The following is a 26838-nucleotide window of genomic DNA, read 5'->3' as shown; positions in this document are numbered from 1 at the left end:
CCAACAAAAAGCAAAATGGGGGGATTTCATTCAATGTCTAAGTGAAATTGATGAATTTGAAGATATTCCTGAACATTGTGGGTTTGGGATTTCTAGTATTTTATTCAGCTAGTTATTGAGGGCCTGCTTTTTAAGGCACTAGGAATTGAATTTGAAGTGAAAGGAATAAATGATGACTGAAAACATTTGGAGCTGGGGGTGTAGCTTGGTGTACTTGTCTAACATGCACAAGGCCTTGGGTTCCATCCCCAGCATTGTAAAAAATGTTTTTTTTTTAATTTAATGGTAATTCGGGATCAATGTATGTTTAAACTGATAAGCCAGTGAAACTCACCACTTTAAATATCGTATTAGAAGTTTGTGTCAGCAATTGTTAAATACCTGAATGATGAGAAAAAACAGAGATATATAAAAATCAATGTGTATCTCCTTCTTTAATTTTTTTATAATTGATGCATTATAATTATACATAATAGTAGAATTCATTGTGCCATATTTGGACATGCACATAACATCATTAGATCAATCTCATTCTCAGTATCTTATCTTTTGTTTCCATCTTAACACATTAAAAGTTTTTGGTAAAAATGCACAGAGACCATTATTGAACACTTATTTCCAGGAGCTGTAATTCTATATTGAATATTCTATCACATTTTTAATTGGAATAAGTAAATATGGAGTATTGGGATAATTTTTTTTTTTTTTTAAAAAAGCACCTCAAAATGTCAAAGAGAGCAGAAGGTCCAAAGGGACTTGGGTAGCAGGGGCTGGGGTGTGGGCTGGCCTTGTGATCCCTGTCCCCAGCTGTGTGAAGACACCCCCAGTTTACAGGGCGAGGTGGGCCATCCTTCTGCGGTTGTCCCATGGAGCCTGCTCTCTGGGCTCCAGTAATGTCTCCTCTTCTGCTGCCCAGGTTCACGGCTGGAGTGATTAACAGGGAGAGGATGGCTTCCTTCGAGAGGCTGCTGTGGCGCATCTGCCGGGGCAACATCTACTTGAAGTTCAGTGAGATGGACATGCCTCTGGAGGATCCCGTCACGGTGGGAGGCCCGGCTGCAGGAAGCCTCCTCTGAGATTCCTGAACCGTGTCATGACAGTCTGGCTCTCAAAACATGGAGTCTTTAGTTCTGTGAGACTAGCACCTCACAGAACTCTCTTTCTCCTATCTCCTCTTTTTGCCCTTTTTCTATATGTCTGAGAGATCACTCTAGGACTCATAGTTGATTGCATTTTCCAAGTCATGTACCTATCTTGTCTCCAGAAACTTAGCTGTACCAAAAATCAAGTAAGTGGCAGCTGTATCTTAATCACCAAGCACCAAGAAGCTATTTAGGTCAGTTTCTCAAACTTCAGTGTGCCCATGAGCATAGATCCAGGTCACATAGAAGTGACCTGGGATCTTGTTAAAATGCAGACGCTGGCTCAGTGGGGCTGGGGCAGAGCCTTGGTGCCTGCAGCTCTTACAGCCTCCCAGAAGATGCTCACAGGGTACTGGTCCACCGCCACAGGCTTCAGCAAGACGGACTTCCAGGGGCTTCTTCCCTGAGAACGTCACATAGGGTTAATTCCCATGGGGTATTGATTCCTCCACCCTTCCACTGAGTACTGAAATCCACTCACTCTTTAGTTCCAAGAAATCGGGCTTGTCTCTAAAAGAGTGTAATCGTTTCCAGATTAGAGGCTAAAAGAATTAAATTTAAAGTTTTATTTGATAAAGAACAACTCAGGAGGCTGATGCAGGAGGACAATAAGTCCCAGGCCAGTCTGAGCAACTTAGCCAGACCCTGTCTCAAAATAAAAAATAAAAAGGGCTGGGAATGTAGGGATGTGGCTACCCTGGAGCACCCCTGGGTTCAACCCCCAGTGCCACAAAGGAAGAAAAAAAAGAATAACAACATCAGAACTCTCCCATGATTAAAATAGATGAAATTTAAAATAAGAAGGAAACACACAAAGCATTTAAAAAGCACTGTAATGTCTTTATTCTTAGTCTCTTCTTGTACTATTTTTCTCTAGACTGTAGCCATAAGCAGGTATGATTTTATATGGTTGTTGTATACATGGAAATGATTCTTCTTTCCCTCTTCAGTTTAGGTAATATGAGATTTCCTTGATATCGTTACCCGTAATTTCTATAGGTTATCTTCAAATTTGACATTGAATCATAGTTTTTCATGATCATGTTTTTTTTTTAAACTTTTGTTTGTGGCACTGGGGATGGAACCCAGGGGCTCTTTACCACCAAGATACATCCTCAGACCCTTGTATTTTTTGAGACGGAGACTTGCTAAGTTGCTTAAGGCCTCACTAAACTGCCCCGGCTAACCTTGAACTTGTGATCCTCTTACCCCAACCTCCTGAGTAGCTGGGATTATAGGTGTGCATTACCATGCCTGGCCATAAGTAATATCATGGTAATACAGACAATATTTTAAAACATCTGGAAACTGGAAAAAGATGACCACATTGAAGGCCACCCAATGGATTTCATGAGTCAGAACAGATCCCTGGTTCTGGTGGGTCAAGAAATGAGACATTCAGAAAAAGACCAAGGCAGCATCCATGGGTGAAGGCGTCTTTGGACAGAATGTAAAGCAGTCAGCTCAGAAACCCCACACCACTCCTCCCCTGCTCCCATAAACAATGCCCAAGAGAGGACTTATTTTGAGGCTATTTTAATAGATGCCTATCACTTCCATTGAGTTGATGTGATATTAACTTTCTAATTTTGAACACTTCATTTTCAAATTTTCTCCAGAATATAGACACTATGATGAACAACTTTATGCATGTGGGTCTTTATTTTTTAAATTTATTCTGTAATATGAATTTAAGGAAGATTAGGATACTGGCTTAAAGGGCATGACCATTCTTTTTTAAATTTTATTTATTTATTTGTGTATGTGTTGCTGAGGATCGAACCCAGTGCCTTATGTGTGCTGGGCAAGCACTCTACCGCTGAGCCACAACCCCAGCCCCAAGGGCATGGCCATTCTTGTCACACTTGAAGGGTCCTGACAAGTACCTCTCCCCAGGGCACTACCTGACTCAGTGCCCTGAATGGTACGTGGCGAGTTCCTTGGGTTTGCCACAGTGGGTTTTGTAACTTTTCCTTTGTTCCCTTAAGTTAGCTAAGAGTGAGAAAGCACACTTCTTCAGTTCATATTTCTTTGCTGTTAAGAGTTGAATGATTTCATAAATGCTGTGGAATGCATATTCTTCTTTTCTGTGAATTGTCCAACTTGGACTTGATGAAGCAATTTAAGCAACATTCCCAAGCATGCACAGCCAGCAAATGTGTGAGTTGAAAACAAGACACAGCTTTCCTTTTGTTAAATATCAAACACACTCATCCCTGAAGTGCAGGTGTACGTGGGAGAGCCAGCTGGATGTTTTCCTCGTACGCCTCGCAGTATCCTCATCATGCCCTTTCTGGATGTTTTCTTTTTTGTGATCTCATCTCTTAGGTAGAGGGTTTAGAGAGGAATTCAAAGCCCAGGTGTGGTCCTGTTGGTGTAGCAAATAGTGAGGCTATTACTTTAAGGTCTTTAAGAAAATTTGTTCTGATTTTCCAGAAAGAAGAGATTAAGAAGAATATATTCATCATATTTTACCAAGGAGAGCAGCTCAGGCAGAAAGTCAAGAAGATCTGTGATGGGTAAGAGAAACTGCTAATGATTCTTTCATCGATGACTGGGGTCAGGATCAGGTGGACATATGTCATGCAGAACGTACATGGTTGGGGCTCCTTTGAGGTCAGTAGGGTTTAGAATGACATTTAACATGGTGGTGTTAAAAATGCAGCTGACTTTTATAGTTGTGGGAATATGAACAGAGAGAACTTGAATAACATTTAAAGGTAACCAAGAGTAGACATGTTAACCATCCCACTTTATTCCTTGGCATGTGGTATATCTCTTCTCTGCTGCTAAGTAGTAAGACAAGCCAGGTAGTGTACACCTGTAATCCCAGCCACTCATGAGGCTGAGGCAGGAGGACTGTAAGATTGAGGTTAGCCTGGGAAACTTAGAGAGACCCTGTCTCAAAATGAAAATTAATAAGGTTGGGGATGTAGCTGAGGGTAGAGCATCCCTAAGTTCAATCTCTAGTACCAAAAAAAGAGAAAGATAGCAAACTGCATGGCTCAGTTGTTGCTGATTTTGCAGACTTGTCCTGTATGCAGCCCCTTAGAGTCAGAAATTACCCAGACATTAATACACGAGATCCTGAAGGGGAGAAGTGTTATCATTGAGATGTCCCATCAAAGTCCATGTCCTTGGTGTCCTGAACAGACACTTGAGCAAGACACACAGACGTAACAGAGTACAGATTTATTGAAAGGTGTAGAGAGCATTCTGTTGGGTAGAATGAGTGGCCGGGTGAGAGAGACAGGCTCAAGGCTCCAGTGTTGGAAATTAAGGTCTTATATCCTGGACCTTGGAGCTTCTGTTCCCTATCCGACCTGATTGAAGACCTTACCCCGTTTTTCCCGTTGGTTACCTTATGATAGTGATTAGAATATTGCCCACTTTACTTTCATTGGTTATTTTAAAATTTGAACCTGTGGTGGGAATTGTCATGGTGATGTCCTCAGTGTCACGGTAATGGAATTTATTGTAAATAGGGATGGGACTCATTTTCTGTCCTGTCCTCCAGCGGCTTCTTTCTAATGCCCTGTCTCTGCCGTCTTGGTGTCCCTGAACTCATACCTAACAGAGGGGGCTCAAGCCCACAAGGTGATTTCCATAATAGCTCACAGGTTTTGTGGTGTGAATGAAGTTCATTCATGTAACAGAACCACAGTTCAATTTCTGGGACTGCCAAAGAGGAAGCTGTTGCCGTAGGAGAGGGTGGCCAACAGTGGCCTTGCAGAAAAGGGATTGCAGAGTGCTCTGCAGCACTAACCCACCTCCAACACATCCTTGGAATGTATTGAACACAGGTTTCGAGCAACAATATACCCCTGCCCAGAACATGCTGCAGAGCGCAGAGAGATGTTGGATGGGATTAACGTGCGGCTGGAAGATCTCATCACGGTGAGTGAGGGGTTCCTGGGTGAGCTGGTTGGGGCCGCCTCTGTCTTTTCTCTCTGAGTCCTATCCCTAGGCCCTGCCTGGAAGGCTGGCTGGAATGTTTGCTGCACTCTTCTGCCTGTGGCTGGAGAAAATTGCACAATTAGAAAACTGTTCAATAAGCCGGGGTGATGTTACTGCCTGTCAGCAATGCTTCGCCCAGCTCCCAGCCACAGCCCTAGCCAGCCTTCAGGAGCCTACCTTCATCTGATCAAAGGAACCCTTTATTTCTTGCCCCAGCCTAGATGGAATCTAGGATCCAACTAACCAGCTCTCTACGTTGAACAACCAGTTTGACCCGTACCGAATTAAGCCGACCAACTAAGTCTGTAAAAACAGTGCATCTGGTTTCGCCGTGGGAATGCTCGTAGGTCTCCAGTTCATTTCCTTGAGAGTGTGTCATCATTCACGGTGACACCGAGGGCTTCTGTGATGGGAACAGTCATCCGTCACAGTGGCTTTGAGTGTGCCCACTAAAGTCACCTGGAATATTCTATCTGATGGAATATTCTAGACCAGCATTGTCCAGTTGAACTCTGTGTAATGCAAATGTTCTGTAGCCGGCAATGTCCAGTGCTGGAGTCACTGGCCACATGTGGCTATTGAGCACCTGAAATGTGGTTAGTGCCAGGGAGGGACTGAATGGTTATTTTTAATTTAATTACATGTAAATTTTACTACCTGCCTGCGGTGACCACAGGCCAGCACAATATGAGATCCTCCATGGGTGGGTTTAGGAATTTGCGGTGTCTGCGTTTGCAAACACTAGGGCCAGGAGTCTCCTTTACCCTCCCAGAAAATCCGTGTTGGATTTCTTTAATCTTCTGTTCCTTCATCGTCACTGTCACAGATGTTTCCCTCAAGTAATCCCCCTTGAAGTCCCTTTCCCTGAAGGCTCCCAGTAGAGCTCACGAAGGCTGTGACCAGGGGAAGGGGAAGGACACGGTGCTCACGTCGCTCAGGTCAGCGTGGCTCGGGTGGCCTCTGTGTTCACGGATTTTGGTGGCCCCAGTTGGTTAGTTTCCCCAGCAGTGACTTCTGTCTTCTGTTTAATCAGGACGTGGAGTGAGTCTTAGCCACCCAGGCGCTTCACTCTGGGGGTGCTCTTACAAGAGGATCCCAACAGCAGGCAGGTAGCACAGCCAGGAAGATGGGGGGCCAGGTGACCGGTGGAGCAGGGGGGTTCCCTGCTTGGAGGCCGTTCTCAGAGTTTGGGGAGTCCCATCCCTGTCTTATACCAGTACTGAGTCCAGGTCTGTCACCAGGTGCTTCTTTCATAGAGGGAACATGAGCTGTTCTTGAAAGAGTGAGCTCCGTTTTAAGGTTGGAGCGGCTTTGTCTCCTGGAAGTCCTGTGACCAGGGTGCTCCATTCTGCTGAGTGACCCTTCAAGACACCTCAGTGGGCCTGACGGCTATCACCAATCTTACGTCCATGACGGACCTTTTACAGAATACTACAGTAGCCACCTGTAAAGGTTATTGAAAAGGTCACCTATTCATTGAATTACAATTAATTTCATTAGATACACTTTGTGTGGGACAAATCATCCATCAGTCCTTCATACATTCATCACTTGTCCCTTCTTAGAGGGATCATGTATCACAGCATGTCTTAATTTTTAGGGCTGCCACAACAACTGACTGTAAACTGGGTGGCTTAAGACAACAGAACCGGAAGTCCAGACTCAAGGGGTCCGCAGGGCTGTGCGCCCTCTGAAGTCACCAAGAGAGGGTCCTTCCTTGCCTCTTCTAGCTTCTGGTGGTTCCGGCAACCCTTGGAGTTCCTTGGCTCATGGATGCAGTGCTCCAGTCTGTCTTTCTTGTCACATGTCTCCTTCCCTGTCCGCCCAGATCTCCAAGTTTCTTAGACACCACTCACGTTGACTAGGGCCCATCCTAATAGAATATGACCTCATCTTATCTCCGTATGTCTCCATAATCTTATTCCAAATAAGATTATTCTTTAGGACTTCATCTTTTTTCTTCCTGGGGAGAGGGACACAATTCAACCCACAACAATAGGACCGTGGACTTCAGAAGAAATGGACAATTTGTTCTTCGCCCCAGGGGTGTAGCCTCTATAGGGGACAAATTCGTGGTGACAGGTAAAGTCCAGATGAGCTCCTTCCTCTGACATAGAAGGAGCCCAGGACACGGGAAGCCATGGTGGCTGATGAACTCCCACCCGTGTCAAATGCCTCCACGCATGTTCCTGTCTCTCTGCGTGTTGTCTTTTGCCTAGGTCATCACACAAACGGAATCTCACCGCCAGCGCCTGCTGCAGGAAGCAGCTGCCAACTGGCACTCCTGGGTCACCAAGGTACAGAAGATGAAGGCCGTTTACCACATCCTGAACATGTGCAACATCGATGTCACCCAGCAGTGCGTCATCGCTGAGATCTGGTTCCCAGTGGCAGATGCTGGACGCATCAAGAAGGCGTTGGAGCAAGGCATGGTGAGTGCAGGAGAGCTGGGAGGGGGCAGATGAGTCACATCGGTCTCATCAGTCCCTTCGTGGGGCTCTTGGAGGTTGTCTGCCCTCTGAGCTTTGCAGGTGACTTCGTGGTTGGTTGGTCTCCATCCTTGTATTTTCAGGTCTTAACCCAGTGATAGGATGCAAGAGAGAAACTCCCCTCTCCTGCTCCAAGGGTTTGACAACTATGCAACATTTCTTTGATCCTCAGTGAAAATATATTGAGCACAAATGTGCCTGCCACTCTGCAAGCTGTGACTGCAGATACCACAGTACAACTGCAGCTACCATCCGTTAGCTTGTGAGGTGACAGTGTAGCTGGAGAGACAAATAACCAAGCACCTACGACAAGAGCTGAAGGGAACAGATTGCCCATGGTGTCCGGCAGCTGTGCTAAGCACCAAGCATTTTATTCTCATTGCTCTCACATTCAAATCTTTGTCATGCACTGAGCACTGGGAACTGACCTAGGGCCACATGGGCAGACCATGGCCCTGCCCTTGGGAGCATTCTAGAAAGGGAGATGGGCAGTGTCCAAGAATGCGATTTCAGGCAGCAGTGAATGGTGAGCTGGAAATCAAGCAGGAGGGCAATAGAGAAAGTTGGGGCTTGTTGGGCTCCCCTATCCACCACATTGACGAAGGAGGTTCCCCTGCCCTAAATCCTACATGTTGGCCTACATGTTGGCACCCAACACTGGACAGATGAGAGCCCAGGTGAGAAGGTCAATACCTGCCAGGCAGGCCCACCTGAAGGTTGCACTTGAACGTGCACTTGGGAGCAGAGGCAACCAGGGGGCCTGCAGAGGCAGGCTTGGTAGTGACCAGAGGGTGAGGTGACTTTTGGTTTTGCTGGAAGATATGATTATTGCTTCACTTGAATAAGCTTATGTGGTAGTGAGGAGGTGAAGCCCATGGCGTTGGGGACTGGGTGGGGGCAGCTGGTGTGGCTGATAAGGGAACTAGTTGGGTGGGAGCCTCTCCTTCAAGGTAGGTGGCGTATCTGGTGACAGCAGGTGGAGCTCATGGTCTGTTGCCAGATGAACCCTCTGAGCAGGTGGCATTGGAGCAGACTTCCTGAGATGCCACAGGGGCAGATAGGAGGCAGAGCTAGGCCAGACCTCTGAAGGCAAAGGATTTATGGTGGGAATGGATGAGGAGGTAGGAGCTATGTTCTTCTCTTTGCACAGATGAGGAAACAGAGGCACAGAGAGTAGTAGTAAGTTGCTCAGAGCCAGACCCGGAAGGCAGGATTTGGATGTAGGGAGTGTTTCTTTTAACCCCAAACCCAACTATGTCTCCACATCATAATCCCCAAACTGCAGGTAGAGTTTGGAAATGGCATTTCCCCACAGTGGGCTGGACAGGGGCTGCTTCCTGGAGGAAGGGGTGCATGAGCTGGACCAAGGTGGAGAGGTCAGAGAGCAGGTCAGGAGGATGGGGAGCAGAGGAGGCCTCCTGGAGGCAGCTGCAGCAGGTTTAAAGAGGGGTCAGGGGGCTCAGGAGAGGCTCAGGGCAGATCCAAAGGACCTCACAGCCATTCGAGGGGCCTGGTTTTATTCTCCTGCTATAGTGACATGATCCAGTTTGCCTTTTAGAAACACCTCACTGCAGCGCAAAGACAGTGGAACCACCAGGGACGTGGTGTCCAATGCTGGGGTCTGAATGGAACAAAGTCATTCTGTTATGAAGGAGTTAACCTTCCTGTAGGGCCTCTTAGGACTGGCTTATTTTTGGAGGTGGGGCAGGAATGGATGCGGTCTTGAGATGGGGTCTTGCCACATTGCCCCCGTCTGGCAAACCCCTGGGCTCAAGTCATCCTTCTTAGCTTCCCAAGTACCTGGGACCCAGGCACGCACCACTGCACCCAGCTTAGGGCTGTTTTGCAGTTTCTTCAGTCCTCTGAGACAGGAGTAGAAGGCCCTAGGTGGGTAGAAGATAGGGGGAGCACGTGGCGGTACCATCCTTATCATTGTCATCAATAAACATTCGTCGCCTGCACCAGGCAGCAGGTTGGCTGCAGAGAGTAGGTACAAGAAGAAAGACAAAAAGCAGGAAAAGGAGGCTGCAGTTCTTGCCATCCAGGAGGTGATGACATGCACTGTAATCAGATAATGTCACAATACAATACCCCCCCCACACACACACACTGGCTGTGAGAACTCCAACCACTCCAAGCCCCAAGGACACTTACCATGTGCCCACTTAGTGGGACTTAACACGTGACTGCTCAATTCTCAGCCTCAGTCCTCTAACAATGCTATAGTGTGGGCATTAGGACAAATCCCATTTAAAAGATGCAGACTCCAGAGAGGAGGGGTGGTGAAGGGGGGAATAGCAAGTTTTGATTAGTGGACTGGCCAATTGAATCAGAAGGGACGAGTCCCACGATTGCATAGTTTCAGGAATCTGGGAGACTGGAGGCTCTGAGGAAGGAGCAGAGGGGCAGGAGGACCTAGCCTGGGGCAAGTGAAGGAGTTCAGTTTTATGCTCCTGTATTTGGTGAAGTCGGGGAGACATTGGAGCTAGCAAGCCTAAGCAGGCCGTTAGAAGAGAATTGAGATTTGGGGGAGGGTTAGAGCCATTTGGAAGAGATGGATTCATTCAGCAAAGTGGATGAGCTCCTGAGGGAGGAGGTGAAGGGAAGGGGAAGCATAGAGAGCTGGACCTGAGGCACGAGGTGGGCGTTGGCAGGAGGAGGGAATGGAGGTCGTCAGAGATTCAGGTGGGACTTCGCTCTCCAGACAGCTCTGCTGTAAAATGAATTAGGTAAGTATTGGGAAGATGAGGTCATGATTCTCAGAGAGGCCAAGAGGTGTCCCAGGGTCACACGGGGTCTGCTGGCCCTGGCCCCAGGCTCACTTCCTCACCTGGGTCACATGTTCTTTTTGCAGGAACTAAGTGGCTCCTCCATGGTCCCCATCATGACCGAAGTGCAATCTAAAACAGCCCCTCCCACCTTTAACAGGACCAATAAATTCACAGCTGGCTTCCAGAACATTGTCGATGCATATGGAGTGGGCAGTTACCGGGAGATAAACCCAGGTAAAGACCAGATGTGCTGCATACCAGGACAGCTTTTTAAAGTTAAAATTGGTTAAGATGCTTTCTCAGGGGACCTAGGAGGAGAATCAGCTAAAACTGTGACATCCCTAAAATCTTATGTGGTGTCCTCATGCCCAGTCTTGTTCCCTCTCTAAGTGCCAATTGGCGATTTGTTGTCTGTCTGCACCTGTTCTCCTTGAAGTGCAGCCTCACTGGGCAACTGAATTCAGTTCCTGTTTCCTTCACCTGTTCAACCTGGGCCATCTCTAGTGATCATGCAGGAAAGAGAGAGTGCAAAGTAGATGAGGTTCCTATGCCCTAGGCTGCGGAGTCTTTGCAGCCTGGTTGGTAGAATGGAGGGGTAGACCAGATGCCTGTTCTGCAAATGGCGCATGGTGCTGCCTTTCTCCAGCCTCAGACCACAGCACAGGGCCTCATGGGTTGAGAGTCCCTGATGGTGGTGGAAAGAACACAGAAGACACTTCTGACAGTTCTGGCCTGTGGCCAGAACTCTTAGGAGATGGAAAACTGGTTTTAAATCCCCTCAAACTTTGTGATCCTGGGCAGGTCACTTAACCTCTCTAGGACAGTGCATCTGAAAATTGGGGAATAAGAATCCCTGATCACGGATGAGCTCATGCATTTGGGAACCAAGCAAGTGTTGTGGGTGGGGATGGGGAGGGAAGACCATCATAAAGACGTGGGGAAACCCGGATGTGGAGTGTGGAGAACTCTTTGCTTGGAGGGGCCCAAAGGACAATCAGAGGCCTCAGGCTGTCGTGGTCTCCACCCCCACCCCCTGCAGCCCCCTACACCATCATCACATTCCCCTTCCTGTTCGCTGTGATGTTTGGAGACTGTGGGCATGGGATTGTGATGCTGCTGGCAGCCCTCTGGATGGTCCTCAACGAGCAGCGCCTGCTGTCCCAGAAGAGCAGCAACGAGGTGGGTGTCTGCCCAGCAAGTGTCCCACCTGTCTCCTCAAGGCAGTGTTAAACGTGTTCCCACCTTAGGAATAACCATGTGCTCATTAAAAATAAGGAAGGGAGGCAAAGTGAAAATAAGGGAAAATTCAACATAAAACTCCCTGCAAAGAACAATCCTTTGGATGATCTGGTGTCGCTCATTCAGTATTTTTTCCCATAGTTTGACAAGCCACTTCCTCTCCTCGTCTTTGCAGCCCAGGGCCTCAGGAAAGCCAGGAAAGCTTTTTATCACTGAGCTTCAGCCCCAGCCCCCTTCAATTTTTTTTTTCTAGCATTATTTTCTTTTCTCTGATTATAAAAGCATTACATATTTATTGTAAAAAACTAGGAAAATACAACAATCTAACCACCTACAGAAAAATCACAATCTATGTTTTTGGCTGTCTTTCCATCTTTTGTGTGTGTGATTATCCACAAATATAGAATTTTCAAAAATTAGCATCAAGAAGTGCATATAATTTGTAACTTCTTTTTCTAACATAAAATATCGTAAGTATTTGATCATGGAAGAGCGTTTTTCTATAAGCCTGTGGCCAGAATTCTTAGGAGACCCTGAGAAATCCTGAATACTGAGGCTTGGCTTCATTCATGTTTGAGGTTTCTGTGCTTCCTACAAGGTCTCTTTGCAGTGTTCCAAAGATTGAAGCAACTCAGGGGCTGCACTGGTTCAGAGTTTATCAGCTAACCAGTCAATGGCTTTGTGTTCAGGGAGATACATCTGACCAAGGCGAATTATGAAAATAGCTGCAAACTCTTATCACGGGTTGAGTCAATTAGAGCTAGCTGGTGAGGTCATTATGAGTTAATCATAAGCAAGGTCAGTGGGCAAGGTCAACCTGTGACCAACAGTTTTCCATGACCAGCTTAACAGATGTCATTTTCTACAGTAAACAACTCAAGTGGCAGTGTTACACTCGGGCGCTTCTTGGAATGAGTGACACACTTCAAGCAGTGCTACGGGAAAGGGCTCTCCTCGCCGCAGTGAGTTAGACAGCCTCATGACACAAGACCCCAGATGAGCGTAGATTTGACTTGCCGTGAACCGGCAGCTGTCAGAGGCCAGCTCAGTGCTGTGTTCTATAGGGACCCGAGGCAACAGCCAGTTTCAAGTCCCTTCTTTAGAGTTGAGGCCTCGGCTTGTGCTTCAGTTCACTTTCTAAGTAGACACTGGAAGAAAGAGTATGAAGCTTGTATATTTTTGTTTCCATGTTAAAAAATACCAGTCTAGAAACCTCTTTCCTTCATGTCTGCAGTGCTGGGGATGGAACTCAGGCCTTGCACATGCTAGGCCAAAGCTCTACCACATCCCCAGGCCTAGGACTTTCTGATCCACCCATGTAAGTTCAGGAAAACCAGGGCATGTGTACTCTTCCTCTTTGGATTATTGGTTTCTGCCTTGGTCACAAGGTCCCCTCCATGGGACCTCCAGACTAATGCTGGAGACTTCTGATAACACTCTCCTCTCTGAGCTCTGCAGTGGAGTCCACTGATAAATGTTCTTTCTGTCTCTCTGGGGCCAGATCTGGAACACCTTCTTCAACGGGCGCTATCTGATCCTACTCATGGGCATCTTCTCCATCTACACGGGCTTGATCTACAATGACTGCTTCTCCAAGTCTTTCAACATCTTCGGCTCCTCCTGGAGTGTCCAGCCCATGTTCAGAAATGGCACATGGAAGTAAGTTTGTAGAACGAGTTGGCTCACTCATTGGCATCCAGATGGCCCCGGCGACTGTCCTCATGGTCCAGAAATTCCTTACCTGGCTCTCTAAATTCAGTCCATAATTTATTTTTTGGGTACAAAACCTGAACCACTTCTTCAGTAACTATGCTAGTAACTGTAATGCACAGAAATATCTTCTACGATTTCAGGTCAATTAAATATATATTGTAGAGCATGTAACCATGTTCCAGGTGCAATTGTGAAAACGAGTGGTAGGGATCATAGAAGAAAGCCTTTCTGGAAAAGATGGTGGCATTTGAAACATACTGTGCCATGGCAGAGGCTGGAGGTAGAATGGAAGGCCAGCCTCAGCAACTTAGGCATTTTGGAATGAAGACTTTGCTTTAAGAAAAGCCCCGACAGATGTTGAACTATGGTCTCAATTTCCAGTGTTCAAGGCTCCATTCTCTAGCAGAGCATTTCCTTTGGCTACGCAGGACAGCTTGACTTCAATGTTAAAGGCAAAGAGGGAGACGTGAGTTTTGCAAAGCCAGCTCCCTGTATTTGCCTGTGTCTGACAGAGTGGGGAGGGAATGGGTGTTGGGAAGTGAGGGCAGCTAAAGAGGTCTGGGGGCTGCAGGAAAGTGGGACCTGGAAGCCCTGTGGATCCCAACAGCCTGCACCTCTCACATGCACCCCACGGATGTTTCAGCAGCTAATCAGATGGACAGTCACCAGACTGGAAACACAACACTTCAGGAATGTGGACTCCTATTGGGGAGGGAGAAAGATTTTAGAGTTTGAGAGAGAGGTCAGTTTGAGGAACTGGGAGAAAACAGAAGAGCCCTGGAGGGTAGCAGTCTGCAATCAGAAATGTCAATCAGAAATGTCAATCAGAAATGCTGACAGACAACCTCGTGATTCTTAGGCCCCACCCACCCACCATACTGGAACTGAGGGGCACTTTACGCTGAGCTACATCCCCAGCCCTTTTTCAGTTTTATTTTGAGACAGGACCTTGCCAAGTTGCTGAGGCTGGCCTTAAGCTGGCCTTGAACCTCCTGCCCCAGCCTCCTCAGCCTCTCCAGTCGCAAGCTCTTTAGGGAATCTACGTGGCATGAATCACATGGTTGAGACCCTCTCCGTAATTCATGGCTGATTTGCAAAACTACAAATCGTAGGTGATGTTTTCCTAACATCCGTCTGTCCGGCTTCTTTGATTCAGTGTATGGTTTCCTTATCTGGTTCTGGAACTTCTGGTTGACAGGAAGTTGAAGTGAAGACGGAGGTGCACATTGTCCTGCCTCTCCAAGCCCTGGGATGATTATAATATTTCTACTTAAGGAAATTCAGGGGGTTCTAAAGCATCCCTTTTAGTTTCTCTGGTGGACCTAACTTCCTATAGGAAAGAATGGGAATATTAAGATAAAGAAAAATGAAGGATAAAACTGAATACAGATAGCTAAGTCTGTATTTTTTTTAAAAAAAATTCATAATTAATATCCTGAGGAGATGCCTAGGAGAACTTGTCAACAGAGAGAGGAATTTTGAAATGTATTAAATCCACATGATCTCACCAAACTTCCAACATGAAATTTCATTTCCCCCAGAGTATGATTGTGAAAGGCCCTTTTTAACTGGCTGGTGTCACTCTGCAGATGCAGGTAGGACTGCGGCTCTCTTACCCATGTGCAAATGACCTCTTCCCAATTCAAGTGACTCTTCAGTGACTCTGGAGCCTGGCCTGAGAGACACTCAGCCACGGGCCCAAGTGTCGTTGATAGTAAAAAGCAGAACCTCACTGACAGGTAGGCAGAAGGACATTGCAGTCATCCATCAAAACTCAAGTACTCAGGCAAGCTCATTTTGGTCCCTAGCCACAGCCTGGGTCTTGGGCCTGCTTCCTTATAGTTGACCGTGTCCCTCAGCTGAAGATCTGAGGCCGGGAGCATGCCGTGGTCACCGAGTTGGGTGTACCCTGGGAGTCTGGGGCATTTCAGGAAGAGAGGCTAGAGGAACTGAGAGGATCTGTCCCAGGGTAGGATGCGGGGCCATCTGGTCATCTTGTGGTTTGGACGAGGTCCTTCTTGCCTGTGTGCGGGTCTGACTTGTTGTTATCTAACTCCATCATAGTCACAGGTGGCCTGGTCTGAGGCTGGTGTTCCGTGAGGCTGTGAAGTTGTGTATGTTCAGCAAGAGACACTGTGGCTTAGCTGAGTGCCAGGGCAGGTCCCTCCTGTCAGGTGTAGCTGAGTCCAGAACGGTTCAGCAGGGCCAGCTGCTTTGACTGTGTATCAAGGGCCTGGGCAGCATGGTGAGGTGTTTTGACACCCCAGCTGTTATTGAAGATAACTAGCACTTTATTTTTTATTTTTTGGTACTAGGAATCGAACCCAGGGGTGCTTTACCTCTAAGCTATAATTCTAGTTTAAATTTTTCTTTTTTTTAAAAAATTTGAGACCGGGTTTTGCTAAATTGCTGAGGGTCTAAGTTGCTGAGGCTGGCCTCACAGTTGTGATCCTCCTGACTCAGCCTCTGGAGTCACTGGTTTTCCAGGTGTGTGTCACCATACTATCTAGGTTAAGACCCCAAGCGTTTTGTTGCAGAAGGGAGGGGATGTATTTCTGAGCAGCCTGTGGAGTTCATTATTTCAAATACTCATTCCTAAGGGCCCTTCCACAGAGGTGTGCTCTTACAGAGTTAACCTCTAATGGTCATGTTCCCTGGAGTCTTACTGAAGGGTTACGGTCCTGTTGCATTTCATGATCTGGGCGAAGATGGGACATTCAGGTTTAAAGATGTTCACTAGGCTCAACACATTTAGGGCTGAGGTCACAGAGGTGGAAATCTGTGGGTGAGAAGTCCATTCATCCTTCATGACCAGCCCAGCTGTCCCCTGGGGAGACTCTCCTATATGCTCCCAACATCCCTTCCCCTCTCTCTTTTATTTTTTTTAATTGCCCTCTCTTTTTATTCCCTACAGTTTTCATTTTTGTTTTGTTTTGAACCCTGGGGCACTTAACCACTGAGCCATCCTCAGCCCTTTTTTGTATTTTATTTAGAGATAGGGTTTTGCTGAGTTGCTTAGGGCCTTGCTAAATTGCTGAGGCTGGCTTTGAACTCGCGATTCTCCTGCCTCAGCCCCCTGAGCTGCTGGGATTACAGGCGTGTGCCTCACATTTTCATTTTCTCTCTTTCTTTCTTTCCTACACCCCAGTCAGTTCTTTGGAAACCTGGATGGTGAGCTCCTTGGGGGGCAGAAGGTAATAACTTCCGTAGCCTTGGCTCCTCAGACAGGCCTGGCACATAGCAGGTGTTCCATACCCACGCCTGAAGTGATTCAATGAACAAAACTGACGACTCGTACCAACAGCTGGGCTTTGCTTGACCTGGAAGTTCATGACTGATGAGGCTATCGTATTTTTTTTTTCCATTTCTGGTTGATTTTTTTTTGTTTATGTTTTTCCCCTTTTTTTGTAGCACTCAAGTAATGAAGGGAAATGAATATTTACAGCTGGATCCAGCCATGCCAGGAGTGTATTCTGGAAATCCATACCCATTTGGGATTGATCCGGTAATGACGTCATCTTGGGTAACATATTCATGATGCACAGTGTGTTGTTGAGAAGCCGTCTGAATAGAGGGAAAGAAATTACCAGAACCTGTTAAACTAACAGACTTATGTTGAGATAGAATATTCTGCTTTGAGGTTGTTCTGTTTTGTTTTGTCTTTGCAGTGCAGGGGATGGAACCCAGCACTTTATGCATGCTAGGCCAATACTCTACCACTGCCCTGCACCCCAGCCCCCATGCTGGAGAGGACACACAGAGATAGATTCCAGCCCCTGGGTCATCTTCTACACAGTTCCTGAACATCGCTTCTTTCTCCATCATTTATTCCACACACAAAAAATGATAGAATCCTTAAAAAGCCCTTGGTTGCCTGGAAACCATGCCTATTAGATAAGTGAGATAAATGGTTTGGCTTCCTAGTCAAGTTTCCTGCTTTGCATTTTCTTGCAATGGGTAACATCTTTCTTTTTCCTAGAAAATATGGATTCCCTTTTTTTTTTTTTTTACTGCATATGATTGATACAAGTTTTTTTTTTTAAGGTATACACTTCCTTTTATTTGTTTGTTATATATTTCTCAACGAACTAGATGTGAGCCAAACGGAACAAAGGTGTTTCCTTGCATAGCCTTTAGATTTAAAGGAGTTACGAGCTGACACACATGCCTGTTCATACAAAGCCAAGCTCCAGGGTCCAGCGCACGCTGCCACCAGGTGGCAGCCTTGTGCTCCAAATAGGAGAAGTGTAGACTTGAACTTGGCAAAGGCTTCTCAGTTCTCCCTGGGAGAGAACCTGAGACCTCAGTTTTGATTGCCAACAGTCGAGAGTAAACAAATGCCCTATAAAAATGGCTCTCTAATCTCTTCCATCTGGGGTAGTCTTTTCATTGTTCCCAGGCTCTCCCACCATCTTCCCACCTGCCTACCCTTAGAAAAACAGAAACATTGCTCAGGGTTTGTTTATGTTTGCCACTCAGAAGCACCAGCATTCTCAGTTTTATGAGGAGTAAAATCCCTGAACACTGGTTGGTAACCTGCAAAGTGTTAGAAGCCGCTTTGGGTTCTTATTTTTCTAAACTGGAAGGCTTTATTTGTGGCCAAAGGAATGTCCCTATCAGTAAGCAGGCTGAGGAGGATCCTAGAGCAGGAAGAAGCCATGGTCTCCTCTTCTTGATCCTGGTTTGCTTGGATCTCATTGTTCCTATCATCCTTCCCAGCCCACATCTCATTTGTAGCAAATCCTGTCTGCTCAACTTGCTCCTCAGACAGAGTGGGACTCTGTGTTGTTAGAAAAGGAAGAAGAAGAAGAACAACAACAACAACAAAAAAAGGGGTAAAGGAAGAAAAAAAGGTAAAAGAGAAAGTGGGACATTGAAAATAATGAAAAATTTTTCCTAGTAACATTTAGAATTTTGAGAATTTGGAGTCCTGGGCTGGGGATGTAGCTCAGTGGTAGAGTACTTGTCTAATATGCATGAGGCCTTGGATTCAGTCCCTAACCTCACTAGAAAAGAAAAAAGAAAAATTCTGATCATTTTGTCATAAAATAATACATACTGGCTCACCCCTCTATCCCAGTGACTTGGGAGGCTGAGGCAGGAGGGTCACAAGTTTGAGGTTAGCCTGGGAAACTTAGAAAGACCATTTTTTGAAATACAATAAAAAGAGTTGGGGACATGACTTAATGGTAGAATGCCCCTGGATTTAATCCCCAGTGCATACAAACAATTTTTTAATTTAAAAAATAAAATAACATAAAAAAATCCATATAGTACAAAATATTATAAAGAAAATCAGAAGCTGATTTTCTTCTTCTCCTGTTCCTGCAATCCTGTGTCTCAGAGGTAGGAAAATATTCTGTGCCTCTGTCAATACTTGTGTTACAAATTAATGAAGGATTCTTTTTTGCATGATGTAAATTTCCACGGTACATTTACTAACTGTGTCAGCATCTCCTTGTGAATCAAATCACAAAATATTTGGCCTTTATTATAACTGAGAATCTTGTATTTGCTCATCATGGACACACAGTGGTTAAAATTCCAGGCTCTGGAATCAAAGTGCCTGGGTTGAAATCTCCATTTACTTGCTTGTGGTTTTGAGCAAGTTATCATCTCTGTATCCGTTTCCTCACCTGTGAAGTAGATATAATAACAGCCCTAACTCCTAGGACTGCTCAGCAGGTGATAGGGTTTTTACAGATAAAACCCTCAAGAAGTCTGGTACATAAACATGGCAAATGCTCCTTAATGTGAGTTGCTGTTGTATATTTTTTTTTGAGGTGTCTAAGTAACTTAATCTTCCTAAGATTGTGTATATCCATCCCATAGATCATTTGTTAGAACTCAATGTGGTGAATTCATCTAAAGGGCTTTGTGTGTGCTTGGTACTTAGTACTATGAGCATCTTATCAAATTTGGCAGAATCTCCAGTGTGCTGGTAACCCTCACCCCCATACTGTAAGAATGGGCCAACCAGGTGGGTGAAGGAAAGGCAGTGGGCAGAGGGCAGACCTGGCGCAGCTCAGATTCCAGGACAGATGACGAGGCTACAGAAGACCCCTGTTAGAGGGTCCCTTCTGCGTCCATCCTTACCCGCTTCTTGGTGTTGTCCAGCTGGCTCAGGATGTTGCAAAGAAAGAATCAGTGGTATGAAGGTCCTGCTGTGTGTGTGTGTGTGTGTGTGTGTGTGTGCATGCATGCACATGCATGTGTACATGTGTGCATATGTGTATATGCCTGTATGTTAGAGGAGGCAAGATGGATTCATATTGAGGCTTTGTCTACTTGGATGTTGGCCCTAAACAGAAGCAGAGTGTTTTGGAGGAGAAAGTTGTCCAGAGGGGAAGGTGAGAGGCCCTGTGATTTTGTTACTTTTGAGATACAGCATTGCAAACCCTGAGGCTGAGTCTAGGAGAGGTTTGGGATGTGCCAAAGTGGGGTCAAGGGCAGGAGCAAGGTCTTGGAGTCTTTTGCATAGGGGTAGGAGTGGAGACTACAGGAGAGTTGAGGTTTCTATGAGAAAGAGGAATTTAAGCGATGGGGATCATTAACCACGGTGAGACCCTAACTAGCCCCCCAACTGCTCTGGGTACTTGTCTTGTTTATCAGTTTTATTTAGGGATGGGTGGGTTCACATGTCCCCCACCTTGCAAGCCTGGACAGGTGGAGAAGGTAGGAACCATGTCTTACCCATAGTGCTCATAAAGATTGGCTGTAGGAGTGGCTTCTTGAGAAGGGCCTGGGAAAAAATGCTTTGTAATAGAAAGTGCTATAGAAATTCAAAGTCATGATGATGCACACCCATAATCCCAGCTACCTAAAAGGTGGAATCAGGAAGATCACAAATTTGAGGCCAACCTTAGCAACTTAGCAAGACCCTGTCTCAAAATAAAAGGGCTGGAGATGCAGCTCAGTGGTAGAGCACCCCTGGGTTCAACCCCCAGGACAACACACACACACACACACACACACACACACACACACACACACACACTCACAAGAAGTGGATATTGAATACATCCTGGCCAGGGATCTACAAGCTGTTACTAAGGGAACTGAGGCAGGTTTGAGACTTCTCCTTAGTGTTTCAGTTAATCTTTTCGTTTAGGACAGGGGAAAAGTCATATAGGATTCTTGTCCCTTTTTTTCTATCAGCAACTTGATATTTTATTAATGGCGCTGATGATTTTGGTACTGTAGTCACCTAGTTGCATTGATAATGGGCTCGGTCGGTTCTTTCTCTTTCCAGAGCCTAAAAGCATGTAGTTCTCAGAACAACTCCTGGGAGAATCTTGTTGTAGCCCCAGCTCCAGTAGAACTCTCTCTCACATGTTTCTTGTCACATTTCTTATTCCAGATTTGGAACCTGGCCTCCAACAAGCTCACATTTTTGAACTCTTATAAAATGAAGATGTCGGTCATCCTGGGAATTGTCCAGATGGTTTTTGGTGTTATTCTCAGCCTCTTCAATCACATGTGAGTGTCCTGATTCACCCTCTGATCACACTGATGATGTGGGGAGGTGGGGCCACCAGCTTGGCCCTGCACCCCTGGGTATAAGCCTCCTTCCTGTGGACCATGCTTCCCTGTGTGTCTTACCAGGCAGGGGCGAGCGGGGTGGCTGGAAACAGCGGCACCTGTTTGTGCTGAGCAGAGTCTGTTGAAATTGAGCACACCCCCCACCACTTCAGAAATAACTAAAGGCTCAGCAAGAGGCTGAGAAGCATGCACACCTGTACCCCCTAACCTGAGAGGTCCAGGCTGGTGCTAGTCAGGCTTATCTTCCACCCAGTGGGCCAGGGGGGCCTTCTGGCCAAGGTGCTCTTGAATTCTGCAGTCTGGAAGCCTCTCTGCCCTTTGTGTGTTCATGTTGCTCCGTCTATTTCTTTCTATTTCTCTCAAGATCCATCACTGGAAAGCTTCTTCAGCTTATTTGTGCTGAAAGTATAAATGTTGGAACATAACTTCAAAGGTACCTGTTCCGTGTACCTCTTGCAGACATGACATCTGACTTGAAGTCACAGAAATATTCAGTGAGCGCACTAATCAGCACCCTGTTACTGTTGTCAGCTGACAGTGCTGTGCGTGTGGCCCGTCTTTCTGACCTCTCTTGGGAACCCCCTCTTGGCCTTGCAGGACTCTCTCTCAGAACAGGGACTGGCAAGCTTTCTTTGTAGAGGGCCAGAGAGTGAATATTTCAGCCTTTCCAGGCCGTACAGTCTCAGTTGCAGTTTCTTCCTTCTGGGTTGGTGGCACGAGAGCAGCCATAGATGTGACCTAAAGGAATGCTTGTAGTTATGTTCCCCATAAAGCTGATGTGCACTCCGAGGTTTGAGTTTCATATAATATCATAACATATTCTTCTTCTTTTGTTTGACTCCTCCTACCATTAAAAAAAATGTAAAAACAACAGCAAAAACTTAACTTCTGGGCTGTATAAAAACAAGTGAGGACTTGATATGACCCATGGGCCATTTATTGCGGACTTGTCAGAGCATTTGTGGGGAAAAAAAGCTTCCAAATCCCGATGATTCTCTCCTTCTGCCTTCAAGTGTGATCCTGCGAGCCGGGTCCGCATGGGAAGCTGTGGCCAAGTCACCCCTCTCTTTATGACTCTCAAAGGTCAATCCAAAGCATGGCCTTTGCTTTATACATTGCCTTCTAGACCTGGGTTATCTCTGAGTCTTTTGTGCAAAAGCACTTCCCATGTTTCCTCGCTCCTCTTCTCTGTGCACCCATGAGTGCTGCTCGCCTGGGGAGCGCGGCTGTTTGCCAGCCGTGTTCAAAAAACAAACGGACATCTTGTCTTTGGGGAGTAGACTGCCGCGAGAATGTGCCTTCCATGTTCTGTCTTGTGTGTCTGTTCTCGACCCCCAGATACTTCAAGAACACTCTCAACATCATCCTGCAGTTCATCCCTGAGCTCATCTTTATCCTGTGTCTGTTCGGGTATCTGCTTTTCATGATCATTTTCAAATGGTGCCAGTACGATGCCCATGTGTCCCAGCATGCCCCCAGCATCCTCATCCACTTTATCAACATGTTCCTGTTCGACTACGACGACCCTTCCAACGCGCCCCTGTACCGTCATCAGGTAATTTGGTTTTTCGAGAATCCTTCTTTCATCCGCTGGGTCATGTCAAATCTCTCTCATACTCTTAGAGTATGGCAGGGAGTAGACATTTGCAAGACTGAGCTGTCTTCCCACCAGGGAAGAATGGTAAGTTTAACTTTCAAAAGGTTCATATTCTAGGAGTGTACCGGTGCTGAGAGTTTTCGTAGCCCAGCCCTTCCTGTCGGGGTAAGAGACGAAAGGGGTTATTGCTGAGGGTGGAAAACTGAGTGTTAAAAAAAAAAAGAAAATAATCAGCCTGCTTCAAACAATAAAATGCTCAAGATAGCACCTTAAAATTTAATAATCTTGTATCTAAAAAGCAAACTCTAACTAAGGTTCACAAGAATAGAATCAAGAAGGGAAGTTCGATAGAGCCCTTGCAAGGCCTGGGTTCAATCTCCAGAACTGCAGGAAGGAAAAGGAGAGGGAGGGGGAAGGGAAAGAGGCAAAGAAAGAGGAGGAGGAGTGGTGGGGGAGGAGGAAGAAGAGGAGAAGGAGTGGTGGGGGAGGAGAAGGAAGAGGAGAAGGAGTGGTAGGGGAGGAGGAGGAGGAGAAGGAGGAGGAGGAGGAGGAGGAGGAGAGGAGTGGAGGAGTGGGGGAGGAGGAGGGGGAGGAGTGGGGGAGGAGGGGGAGGAGGAGGGGAGGAGGAGGGGAGGAGGGGGAGGAGGAGGGGAGGAGGAAAAGGAGGAGGAGGAGGAGGAGGAGGAGGAGGAGGAGAAGGAGGAGGAGGAGGAGAGGAGTGGAGGAGTGGGGGGAGAGGAAGGGGAGGAGGAGGAGGGGGAGGAGAAGGAGGAGGAGTGGAGGAGGAGGAGGAGTGGAGGAGGAGGAGGAGTGGAGGAGCAGGAGGAGGAGGAGGATTGTTGTTCCTTTGTTCACACTGGTCCTCAGTTTCTGGGAAGCTATAAACCTGCCTCGTTGTTGTTCTCAGTTCCACGGCAGCTAGAGATTTTTTTTCCCTTCACTTTTCTGCTTTTCTTTCGTGGACAGCATGTTCCAACAGTTGGATTTTATTGCTACTCTGACGTCTCCTGTTTCTTTTAGACTCTTAATCAGCTTAATACAGCCGTCGGTCCCTCTGTGTTCGTGGGGGGCTGGTTCCAGGACCCCTCACCTGCTGTGGAGTGAGAGCTCAAATCCCTTCTGTAACAAGGTGTGGTAGCCACACATAGCCTACAGACCTCCTGCTGCATATTTTAAACATCTCTTGATTACTTATAGTACCTGATACAATATAAATGCTGTGTAGATAGTTGTTGTACTATTTTGTTTAGGGAATAATGACAAGGAGAGAAAAGTCTATATATTTCCTTTTTTAAATATTTTTGATCTGTCGTTGGTGAGTCTGTGGACATGGCACTTGCAGATAGAGAGGGGTCATGTGTATTTTATTTTGAAAAAGTATAAATGTCCCGTCCATCAGACCCAGACATAAAAAGAACACAGTAATTATTTGATAACACAAATAGTTCTTTTTCCCTGGCTTCTCCCAGTGATGAATGCAGTAATAGAGCGTGCCCGCAGGTTTTCACCAGGGGAGGACCCGCTTCTTTGCCGATTCCTCTGGGTGGAGCTCTGTGGCGGTGCCAGGTGGCGCTTTGGTGTAGAGTCCTCCAGAGGTTGCTCTGGCTGGTGTCCTGGTTAAATGTGACTTCACGCTCCTCCCTGGCCATGCTCCTGAGTTTGATTCCTGGCTGTTCTCCTCCTCCACAGAGGCATCAAATAAGAAGAGAAACGCCTCATGATGGGGTTTTTGTGAGGAATGGTTTTACAGAATCTGTGAAGAAGTGTGCTCTGACAGCCCCGTTGCTGTACCGCGGTTGGCTGTGTTGAACATAGTGGTAGCCTTGAGCGGCCCCAGAGTGCTGGCGCGCATAAGTGTTCTTCGAAGGATCCTTTGCTCAGGGCTGGAGTAAAAATGGAAGTTTAGCTGGATTTCCCAGACTAGTCTCTTTCAGGCAGAAAATGAGAGTGGCCAAACATTTCACGTGTTAACTGCTTTCATGAAGCCCGGGATCCACCCTTAGCCTAACGTGCTCCCTCTACTGCACAGTGGTGGCTTTTCCAACATTTTTTTTTTTTTTTGGTACTGGGAATTGAACTCGGGCACTCAACCTCTGAGCCACATCCCAGCCCTATTTTGTGTTTTATTTAGAGACAGGGTCTCACTGAGTTGCTTAGTGCCTCACTTTTGCTGCGGCTGCCTTTGAACTCGCCATCCTCCTACCTCAGCCTCCTGAGCCGCTGAGATTACAGGCGTGCACCACCATGCCTGGCTGCCTTCCCAACTTTTTTGGTCTCAAAAACATTACTGGGACTACTAGGCTGTTTTCCCCTCTCCTGAGGACTAAGATTCATCATCTCCATGTAGTTCGAAGTAACCTCATTTTGGGGTCATGCAGCTCCATGTCCTTGCCCTGCCCATCTTTGGATGTTAAGCAGGGACAGCGACACTCCTGTGCATGCCTAGCCAGGTGCTTTTTGCGTCATCAGGGGAAAAGCCTTGTTACACACAGGGACACATGGCAATGGGCAGCTTTGGGTGCAGGAGGTAGGCTGGGCAGGCCCGAAGCTGATCCTCTTTTGAGCATTTAAAACGGTGCGAGATGGAAGATTGAACAGAGAGTGTTCCACGGTTGTCCAGGTCAGTCTCGATAGCACTGGGGTAATACATCAGTTGTCTCCCAGCCTGCACTGCGGGCGGTCAAAACAGCAGAAGCAGTAGGAAGGCTCAGGAAAGTGCTTTTTCTTTTCCTTCACTTCATTCCAGACCCTTTCAGCATCCCTGACCCAGCCCTAGGGACACCTGGTTCTTTTGTCAGTCCTCACAACTGGGATCTGGAGTGTGTGTGAAGAAAGAGGTGGGGACGGGAGGATAGGAAAGGAAATAGGCAGCAGCCGTCCCGTGGTGGTGCACGCCTGTAAGCCCAGTGGCTCAAGAGGCTGAGGCAGGAGGATCCCGAGTTCCATGCCAGCCTCAGCAATTTAGTGAGGATCTAAGTAACTCAGCAAGACCCTGTCTCTAAATATAAAAAGGGCTGGGGCTGGGGCTCAGTGGTTAAATGCCCCTGGGTTCAATTCCTGGAACCAAAACCAAAACCAAACCCCCAAAATGCAGCAGGACGATAGAAGGGATCTCTCCTGGGACTCAGCAGAGGCCAGAGGACCACGGAAGCCTGGCTCCAAAGTGAGGTGTGAGAAACCACCATGAGGGTGCAGTGGGTGTCCTGCCCCCTGGGAACTGGCCCAGAGTGAGGAGGAAAGGCAGGTGGAGGTTGTGGGGAGCTCTTGTATTCTTTATTAAGAGAAGGAGCAAGAAATCTTGGATCATTTTCTAGCACTAAAAATATAAAATCGCTGATTGAAACAATGTGAATGAAAGGACTTGGTTACTGTGGAGTGAGCGGTGGGTCATGGGACTTGCCGTTTTCATCTCAGCCTAGGGAACAGGTTAAAGCATCAGGAGAAGAAAACAGAGCTGCCTCTGTGAGGGGCCTCACAGCACTTCTTGTTTTAAAGGCTGGTGGCATGTGGTGTGAGTGTGGATAAGGGCTACATAGAGAGTAAAGCAGATCCAGCTTCCTCCCTACCCCAGGCGGCGGGCACCACGGCACCGACATTTCTCCATCGGCAACAGGAATATTCCAGATCTGAAGTTGAATAGACATGAAATTCTTTAGATCTCTAAAGTGCTTCTGAAGTGACCCATGTGGACCATTGTGATCGTGTGAAGTCGACCTGTGGTTACTTTAAAATGAGAGGGTCTCATCATTTTGGTCTTGCAGCGAGAAGTCCAAACCTTCCTCGTCATCATGGCGTTGATTTCTGTGCCATGGATGCTTCTGATAAAGCCGTTCATTCTCAGAGCCAACCATCGGAGGGCCCAGGTAAGGGCTGGGGTCACTCACCCACTGTGGTTGCAGTGTGGCTTCTTGGAAGTGGAAGACTAGGCAACATTGAGAGAAAGCCTGGGGTTCTGTGACCCGAGGGATGTGGGGGCTGTCAGGGACATGTTTCCTTTAGGAGAGACACACCTTGGCCCTCTTTGTCCCCTGCCTACTAATCCTCTTATTTCCAAACACATTAAATCTTTGTTCCTGAAAACTTTGCTCACGGAGTAGGTGTGCTATCTAGCGGTCATTAATGATTTATAAGACACCGAACTTTGTTGTCGTAATAGTTGAACACAGGAGAAATTTACTACAGTTTTACTTTTGAAATGAATAGTAACCTGGGCATGGTGGTACATGCCTATAATCCCAGCGACTCTGGAGGCTGAGGCAGGAGGATTGCAAGTTTAAGGTCCATCTCAGCAATTTAGCAAGGTCCTAAGCAACTTAGGGAGATCCTGTCTCAAATTTTTAAAAAGGCTAGGAATGTAGCTCAGAGGTAGAGCACCCTGGATTCAATCC

General features: G+C 46.8%; 1 protein-coding gene across 11 annotated transcripts in view; it reads left to right on the top strand.

The window, feature by feature from the left end:
* The window catches only part of Atp6v0a4 (ATPase H+ transporting V0 subunit a4), a 66543-nt gene that overhangs the window by 31647 nt on the left and 8058 nt on the right, over positions 1–26838 (top strand). For all 11 annotated transcript variants that reach the window (XR_013435437.1, XM_040291369.2, XM_040291368.2 and 8 more), the window contains 11 exons: positions 917–1043; positions 3579–3661; positions 4946–5039; positions 7319–7531; positions 10443–10593; positions 11399–11538; positions 13100–13257; positions 16723–16816; positions 20672–20790; positions 22192–22408; positions 26212–26313. Coding sequence is in view for 10 of the 11 variants with exons in the window: in XM_040291369.2 (XP_040147303.2) it covers positions 917–1043; positions 3579–3661; positions 4946–5039; positions 7319–7531; positions 10443–10593; positions 11399–11538; positions 13100–13257; positions 16723–16816; positions 20672–20790; positions 22192–22408; positions 26212–26313 (1498 nt within the window). In the remaining variant the exon portion in view is untranslated. The remainder of the gene's footprint in view (positions 1–916; positions 1044–3578; positions 3662–4945; positions 5040–7318; positions 7532–10442; positions 10594–11398; positions 11539–13099; positions 13258–16722; positions 16817–20671; positions 20791–22191; positions 22409–26211; positions 26314–26838) is intronic.

The sequence above is a fragment of the Ictidomys tridecemlineatus genome, chromosome 2, assembly GCF_052094955.1.
Source record: "Ictidomys tridecemlineatus isolate mIctTri1 chromosome 2, mIctTri1.hap1, whole genome shotgun sequence".
In the NCBI taxonomy this organism is placed as follows: Eukaryota; Metazoa; Chordata; class Mammalia; order Rodentia; family Sciuridae; genus Ictidomys; species Ictidomys tridecemlineatus.
The sequence above is the reverse complement of the archived record's forward strand: the minus strand, read 5'-3'. Positions and strand labels throughout refer to the sequence as shown.